This window comes from Toxotes jaculatrix, chromosome 7 (genome assembly GCF_017976425.1).
Source record: "Toxotes jaculatrix isolate fToxJac2 chromosome 7, fToxJac2.pri, whole genome shotgun sequence".
Classification (NCBI taxonomy): Eukaryota; Metazoa; Chordata; class Actinopteri; family Toxotidae; genus Toxotes; species Toxotes jaculatrix.
Genome location: NC_054400.1, coordinates 1,802,754 through 1,811,317, shown reverse-complemented (window position 1 = coordinate 1,811,317; position 8,564 = coordinate 1,802,754). Strand labels below are relative to the sequence as shown.

The 8,564-nt window shown below is 42.1% G+C and overlaps 2 protein-coding genes across 2 annotated transcripts; one reads left to right on the top strand and one right to left on the bottom strand.

Annotated features, from left to right (window-relative positions):
- The first annotated feature begins 1,428 nt into the window (after window positions 1-1,428).
- On the top strand, window positions 1,429-5,270 carry seta (SET nuclear proto-oncogene a). Its single transcript, XM_041042828.1, has 8 exons — window positions 1,429-1,696; window positions 2,827-2,884; window positions 3,185-3,327; window positions 3,425-3,528; window positions 3,615-3,728; window positions 3,950-4,120; window positions 4,256-4,387; window positions 4,470-5,270. The coding sequence occupies exons 1-8, from the start codon at window positions 1,624-1,626 to the stop codon at window positions 4,491-4,493; spliced, it is 819 nt and encodes a 272-aa protein (XP_040898762.1). The 5' UTR covers window positions 1,429-1,623; the 3' UTR covers window positions 4,494-5,270.
- si:ch211-51h9.7 (uncharacterized protein LOC558400 homolog) lies at window positions 4,623-7,238 on the bottom strand. Its single transcript, XM_041042829.1, has 2 exons — window positions 6,538-7,238; window positions 4,623-5,628 (listed from the first exon to the last, which is right to left on the bottom strand). The coding sequence occupies exons 1-2, from the start codon at window positions 6,974-6,976 to the stop codon at window positions 5,474-5,476; spliced, it is 594 nt and encodes a 197-aa protein (XP_040898763.1). The 5' UTR covers window positions 6,977-7,238; the 3' UTR covers window positions 4,623-5,473.
- Between the last annotated feature and the right edge of the window lie 1,326 nt (window positions 7,239-8,564).

Below are 8,564 nucleotides of genomic sequence, written 5' to 3'. Positions count from 1 at the left end.
AGCACGTTCGAATCAGGTGGAGACAGTATGACTTTGCACTTCACTAACCTCAGAGTGATGCTCTCGCTCCTTGCTGAATAAGGACTAATTTGTCATCCTCTGTGGAGGTGGTGGGGGCTTCTCAGGTTGCGCCTTTCCACCTTCACTATCCTTGAAATACAACAAGTCCCCTGATGTTATGGTGCGTTCACACACACACACACACTCTGACCAAGGACTCTTCTGATGCAGCTCCTACATCTTGAGACCTGGATCACACAGCCTGTCCTCCTGTTTGTTTTTGCCTCCCTGCAGCCTCCTCTGCAACATCCCCTTCCCACTGCATCCTCATCCTCCGCTCTGTAACCAAATCCCCCCTCTCTCACTCTCTCTCTCTCTCTTTTAGGGGGGTTTCTCTTTGCAGGGGGACGGCAGAGTTCCTCTCCGGTGCCAGCACTGCTGCTCCTGATAGTCTGACAGTACTGATCGCCTGCTCTGGGCTCGGCATTGGCCGCTGCATGACCACATGTTCCTGCGCTGTCACCAACCAAAAAACAAACAGAGCTGCTGCTGCTGCTCTCTTTGGGACAAGACGGAGACCAGCCTGCAGAATTTAGCTGATTTGTTAAACCTGCTGATAAGAAGAGGGTGTAAAAGACATCTAAAACCATACTGATAGCAGTCAACATACATGCAGGGGGTGGAAAATGAAAGAGCAGCTGTTGGTGTGCGGAATATGATCCTGGACATAGAGGTTTGCCGGCACTGTGAATGTATCCAAACCCCGCATGTACACTTGTCTGCATACAAGCATACATGACAGCCCTGTGGTTGTTGATGTCCTCCTGTCCTCTTTGTTTCCCTGTCAAATGGACAATGGAGACCGGCGAGCTCAAGCTGACAGACGACTGACTGAAAGCCATTAATGTATGAGTTACATAAAGACGTGAACAGACACACTCGCTATGCACTTCTGGTAATTAGGCTAATACACGTCCACTAGCTTAACGGTCCCCCTCACAGAATGGGCTAGCACAAAGCTATTATTCAGACGTGATTTTAATCTAAACTCAAATGTCTTGTTTATTCAGTCTTTTCTGATCCAAAACAAACAATTAGCTCGGGTCAAACCGTAACTAATTAGCACTGACCACCAGAATGAGGCTTCAACTTCAACTGACATTCAGCATCTTTTTTTTTAAAGTGCGCAAGTGCGAGTCGGTCCAACTGAAGCTTTGGCCTTGCCTGAATAAACGTATTTTTTGTCCCCAATTAATTTAGAAATCGCCTATGAAATAGAAACAAAGAATGATTTGAGGTTTGGTTCATTCTGGGGATGATTTTAAGAGAAGAGACAGTGGTAAATGAGCAAATTGGAGCCGAGTAGTGAGACCTATTTTGAGAGGCGGAGCTCGTCTCTGCTCCATTCGGCGAGGCGCGTTCGTAATGAAAGGAGCGCGTGAGCGGCGGTTGCTGTGACTTCCTCGCTCCTCGGCAGCTACATTGTGTGGAAAGCAGCACGTTGTTGGCTTCTCCACGCTGAACTTTACGCCGAATTAACGTTCTCCTGTTCGGGGAGAAACCGGATTCAAAGCTACTAGCTATTCTCTCAGACGTCTGTAAGTTACCCCAGCTTGCGAAAACATGTCGGCCTCGGCGGCAAAAGTGAGTAAAAAGGAGCTGAACTCGAACCATGACGGAGCGGACGAAACCTCCGGTAAGGGGGAATGGCGGCCTCCTGTTCACCGCCATTTTCACTTTCTTCTCTAACATAATTTGCATTACCATGGGGTACATTAATGTTAATAATAATTTTCTGTATTGCTTTGATTTTGCTTAACGCCCCTGGACCTTATTTGCGGTTGGCCGCCGCTGCTGTTGCGTGTATTCACATTTCGCTAACAGCAGCTAGCTCGCCAGCTAACGCGTTTATTAGCATGCCGCTACTCCAGCTTGCTGTTGTTCAGTTCAGACCGGTGCTGAGAGGCCATGTTAGCTAGGTAATTTAGCATCATCAGCGTGGCCAGTTATGTCGATGGCTACTGTCTGAGTGGCCGTATGCGATGCAGGGGGATCATTTGTTCTGTGCGCTGTTGTAAAATTGCCCCAGACTGGCCAATATAAGCTCACGTGGCTATTATTGTGTTTAACAACCGGAAAAGTTGCCTCGTTCATTTGGGCATTAGCAGCTAGCCAGCTAGTGTTGTTGTTGTAATGTTACCTAACGCTAGCTGACGACGTTATGTTTTGTTACTGGCCAAGATGCATTTAAATCCACCAGCCCCATATTCTGTCAGACTAGCTATTTATTAATATTTATAAAACTCGAGCCGGGACTTCGCCGCATAAGCAGGCGTTTGACAGTTAAGGGGGTCTATTCTGGCATCTGTCCTAGCATGGTGTCTCACGTTATCGCGGCTCTGTGTGTGTGCAGTCCGATGTCCCACATTTAAACCACGCGGCCTTGTCGGTAGCAGCCGGCAGGAAACGGAGAGTGTCTGAGCCGCTAGAGCTGCAGCTATTGGCCGCTCACATTGCCTTAACCTCCGGCGGTGCCCGGCTGTTAGTCTGTCAGATATCGTGACAACTACCACTACCTACCGCATACTAAAGGTTTATTATTTACTGTGAACACCGAAGTGATTGGAAAAGCCTGCTACCATAGTAGCCTGCTATCTTAGTAGTTGCAGTAAACTTAGTTGCGGGGATTGAAAAAAAAAACTCTGAGGGATAGATATTTGACTTTTTATTTTTAACTTTTAATTTTTCCACTCATATGGCCTTCATGTTTATTATGCATATGCAATAAGTTATGCATATTTTCTCACGCATTTTTTCCCCCCACAGAGAAAGAGCAGCAAGAAGCTATTGAACACATTGACGAAGTTCAAAATGAAATTGACAGGTAATACAAAGTTGTTACATTTTTGTAAATTATGGATGATACACCTTGTCCTTGTAGGAATGATACTCAAGGGGGTGGTTGGATTACTAAATTATTTTTAAAGGAAGTGGGAGTAACTAGTGAAATCAGATGCTGTAATGTCTGGGTGGCATGAAAACCCACAGTTTCTGTCCTCCAAGGTGCACTATGTGACGTCCATGTGAATGAAATGTTTTGTTTTTTGACTTTGTATGTCAGTCACCATAAACAAGCTAAACTATTATTTAATTTGGTTTTTATTTACGCCCCTCCCCCCTTCAGGTTGAACGAGCAAGCCAGTGAGGAGATCCTCAAAGTAGAACAGAAATACAACAAACTCCGTCAGCCATTCTTTCAGAAGAGGTCAGAACTGATCGCCAAAATCCCCAACTTCTGGGTCACCACGTTTGTCAACCATCCACAAGGTATTTATTGTTGTAGCCTACGGAAGGCCTTTAGATCACAATGACTAAAGTTAGAAATAAAGTTAATGTTTGGTTTGTAAAATGTGCTTCCCTGCAGTATCTGCCCTACTGGGGGAGGAAGATGAAGAAGCACTTCATTACCTGAGCCGAGTGGAGGTGACAGAGTTTGAAGACATCAAGTCAGGCTACAGAATAGATTTTGTAAGTCTTGTAATGTTGCGCACACACACAACGTGGAAGTACAAGTTGTTTGTTGTGTTCTGACCTTAGTGCGTTTTGTCTTCTAGTATTTCGACGAAAATCCGTACTTCGAAAACAAAGTACTTTCCAAAGAGTTCCATCTGAACGAGAGTGGAGATCCATCTTCAAAGTCAACAGAAATCAAATGGAAATCAGGAAAGGTATGTATGTCTTTCTGAGTTTTTATTTCAGAAAATGAGACTAAAGGGTGGTATGACTTGTAAGCGGTTAGGTATCATTCTTATGATCCTCATCCAGAAAATTTCCAACTTATGTTTTGAATTGCACCAAAGCAGCATGACCTGACCTGAGCTAATTGAGGGATTGCATAGTGTAAGTTTTCAGCAGTAAGTCATTTTTATTTGTCTCCATGTGTTTGTAGGACCTGACCAAGCGCTCCAGCCAGACACAGAACAAAGCAGGAAGGAAGAGGCAACATGAAGAGCCAGAGAGCTTCTTCACTTGGTTCACTGATCATGCCGACGCTGGTGCAGATGAGCTCGGTGAGGTCATTAAAGACGACATCTGGCCGAACCCTCTGCAGTACTACCTGGTATGTTTGTGTCCGGCAAATTCGGTGGTTATTTCGATGCTCAGTGTATTCTTGTTTTTGGCATATCAGTTTCCCCTGATATCAGTGTCCCACAATAAGAGAGACAGAAGTACTGAAAGTGATTGTTATCCTTAGGTTCCTGACATGGACGACGAAGAGGGTGAAGGTGAGGACGATGAAGAGGATGAGGAGGGTCTGGAGGACATTGATGAGGAGGGAGATGAAGATGGAGAAGAGGATGAAGAGGATGATGGAGAAGATGGAGAGGTGAAAAAAAGTCCTGAAAAGAGGTGTTATTAGCAGTAGTTTTTCAACATGCACTGACTGTGTGATATCTTCTATCTTTCAGGATGACGAAGGAGAAGACGACTAAGAAGTAACATCATCTACCCAGACCCTCAACCTTCTATTCCCTGTTTGGTTTTTCCACTCATGTTCGGGAGCAAAGGTTTTAATTTTTTTTTTTTTTTTACTTTTTTTTTTTTTTTTTTTTTTTTTTTTAAATTGTGTGTGCTTCATTTTCCATTCTGAAGCCTCTTCACCTGTTGGTGCCATGTTATGTTCTCCTTTGACTCATCTAAGGCCAATGGCACTTTGCCCTGAATTGTGAGCGTCATCCCCAAAGTCATCTCAAAAATAATAATAAAAAAAGAATAAAAATAGAATCAGCACGGCACCCTGAGTAGAATTTGAAGATAACTCACACAGAATTCCTTCTGTTAAAGGTTGTGTGGTAAATTGACTAAAGCCATGGTGTAGTGACCTAGTGCTAGCAAACCTCTCAATATTTTTCCCCCATATAATTTTTTTTTTTTTCAGGTGGGGCGTTGATCCCTTGAAAAAACTGTTATTTTTCCCCTATGTGGTTAAAGAGTACCAGCTCATTCCTTTGACTTGTAATGTTTGGGGTGGGGGGTGGGGTAAGCTGGGGAGGGGCAGGAGTATGTTGGTTATTGGGGAGAGTGGTTATTTTGACATCATTTCTATGGGACTTTTTTTTTCTTTTCATTGTATTGTTTTACAGATATCCATGAGATTTGAAATGACATTTTTAATAAAGAACAAAATGGAAAAAAAAACAAGCTTGTAAATTTTGGCCCCCACTGCTTCATGGGTTAAAAAAAAAACACCTGTTATCTCATAGAATTTACATCTAATCACCCTTTCCTTTTCCGCTGGGGGGAAAAGAAACTGTTTTAAATTTGAGGTGTACAACTTGCTTTGTTACAATAATAAAACTTACTGTGTATACACGTGTGGGAGTCTTCAAACCGAGGGGGTGCATAGAAACTTATTTTTTTTAAAAAAGGTAGCAGCAAAGGCACCTGGGTTAATTACACAGTCAAAAGTCCATCAACTCATGAAGGATTTTGGAGTCATTAGCAGGCTCGAAGCAAAGTCTTCTCTTAACAGTCGATGGGTGATTAAAGCCAAGAAGGTGTGATCCGACTCCTCAAATTTGGTTTTTGTGATTGTATCTGGCCAGTCGCCGGGCTGGAAGGCCCAACCTGGAATCAGAAACAACAAAAAAATAAGTTATCTAAAACACAAATGGTGACTTTTTTTTAAAATGTTAATAAAGCGCCACATTAAATATCTTATAATGCAGCACATGGATTTCAACAAGTTTTTCTGTGAGATGAGACTTTAATTCATCACTTGCTCCCAATTATGACATAAATCCTGATCATAAATTATGGCAAAAGTATCTCATAAAAATCAAGTGTGTATTCCTTAAGAATATTTTACCTAATTTTAGTTTTGACTTATTTGCTTCATAATTTCCTTTACTAAATCCAGACTATAACAAATATGACATAGGTACAAGTACATTTCCAAAGATTTCTTGCTTCATCTTTGATTTTGATGTACTATTCAATAGGCCTGCTACTAGTGATTATTTTCATTATCAATTAATCTGTAAGTTGTTTTCTCGATTAATTATTATGCCTATAAAAATATCAGAAATTAAAAAAATTCCCATTACAACACATCTAACAGTGGAAGAAGTTCAGGTTACTCTGAGGTATGACAAAGAAAAGCATCAAATCTTCACAATTTGAGAAGCTGGAACCAGTCAAGTGTTTAGTAGTTTGCTTTAAAAAAAAAAATTCAATTATCATTTTCCGTCAATGATCAATTAATCATCGTATCTCTATTGTCTAAAGATATTTGTTCCATAATTGAGACAGTTAAGTGTTAAGATCTAAAAATCTTGATTATAACACATATGGAACAAATCAAAGTTTTTAGTTTCTAAGTTTATTTCAGTCTGCATGAATTAATTTACTGACTACACTTTGTGGTGACGAAGTGTATTCAAGGTGCTCCTGGTAACAGCTGACTTGTTTTGAACTGAGTTGAAGATTTTAAAGATGTTTAATTTTACTTGGCACCGCTCCTGGCTTCTTACCCACCTAAATGAGTTTTACACCGAGGACAGGTGGCCACCGTCCACGAGAAGCCCGGGAACCAGGAGAAGTGTTTATCTGCCGGCCAGTGCTGGGTAACGTCCGCTTTTCTGAACGTGATCACCTCAAACTGGTGTCCGTGGGGGTTTTCAAAAAGCTGGACGTTAACCCGTCGGCCCCCGACCAGCGTGTCGTTGCGGCTGGACAGTGCCAGCTGGCTGGGGACAAAGTGGATGTTCGCCCCGACCGCCAGCTCGTGTCCGCACGCCCTGCACAGTATCAGGGTGTCGGTGCTGGTTCCCCCCTCCTCCGCCGCGGCGGCAGCGCACGCTTCACCGGGCTGATACGCAGCGGGATGAAAGAGGAGTACAAAGAAAATATAGTGCATTATTATGAACCTCTGCAGCTGCTGCAGCAGCAGCCGCGGGATCCGTCTGCGTCTCATCGCTGCTTTGCACGCACATGGACGGCTAAAGCTAGCAGCTTTGTTTTTAGCTGACGCGTTGCATCGACGAGTGTCGTTTGCTTGTCAAATACCAATCGAAAGTACATCAGATTTATCACTGAAGTGTGTGAACTCGGTCAAGAACCATATACTACAAAGACATATGATGATTAGTGAACTTGAAGACGCGACTAATAACTAAAAAATTGAGCGTTAGCTTGCTCTTAAGGCTAGCTAGTACTCGGAAGTGCCGTGAAATGAAACAGGAAGCACAGTCATCGCAACCATTTCCTTCCAACTGCGTACATCGCAGCACAACCGTTAGATAACTGTTAAAATGGAATTTACTTTAGTAGAAAAGTCATTTTAGTTATATATTAGCTATCAGTTATAATTTCTAGTTTCTTTACAGATTAATATTTTACATACACTCACAGAGCACTAACACCGGGTACTTCCTCCCTTTGCTCTCATGGATTCCACCACATGCTGGAAACCTTCCTTTGAGGTTCTGCTCCATGTTGACATGATCACATCTTATTGTTTCTGCAGATTTATCAGCTGCACATTCAAGCTGCCAATCTGCTGTTCTACCACATCCCAGAGGTGTTCTACTGAATTCAGGTCTGGAGACTGGGGAGGCCCCTGACGTTCACTGAATTCACTATCACATTCATGAAACCAGTTTGAGATGCCTTTTGCTTTGTGACATGGAGCATTGTCATGCTGGAAGTAGACATTAGAAGATGGTAAACTGTGGCCATAAATGGATCAGAAACCATACTCAACTTTCTCTGAGGATGTGGCTTTCAAACCACGACTATTTGTATTTAGGCCCAAACTGAATCAACAAAACATCCCTCACACCATCACACCACCACCAGCAGCCTGGACTTCTGACACAAAGCAGGTTGAATTCATGGATTCATGCTGTTGACTCCACATTCTGACCCTACCATCTGCAACCCCATTTTGCTAAAGTATAATTGATGCAGGACTTTCACCTGTACTAGAGTAGTTTCACATTGATATTTTAGTACTTCAGTAAAGGATGTGACTGCTTCTCCCACCACAGCTGACAATATCTCCCACTTACAGTATGTCAACAAACTGTGGGCTAGAATAGTTGCAAATGTACCACTGCTGGCAGGTATATCAAAAAATAAAATACAGTTCATTCAACTGATTCCATAGGAGCTACACACTGTTTATATCTGGTTTTACTTGGTAACAAACTGCTGCAGATATGTGACACAACAAAAGAATCTAATTCTTTGGTGTGACTACAAGGTTTGCAAGAGAGAGCGATTTTCCTCTCCCATTAATCATCTCTCAACCCATCAGATTTGTCTCGTGACTCTTTGGAGGGGCCAGACCTATGATGGGAACCACTGGACTTATCAATCCAGCTGTAGAATAAAACTGTTAAAACTACAACAGTAAAATACTGCAACTGAAGACTGTCTTTAATTATCACTTAATTTGATTGTTTTTATTATTTCAATTTGTTTTAAGTCTTTATTTATTTGAATTCTTTTTATTTTTATACTTTATTTAATATATCTAAAATTATACAAAAGCAAAGATA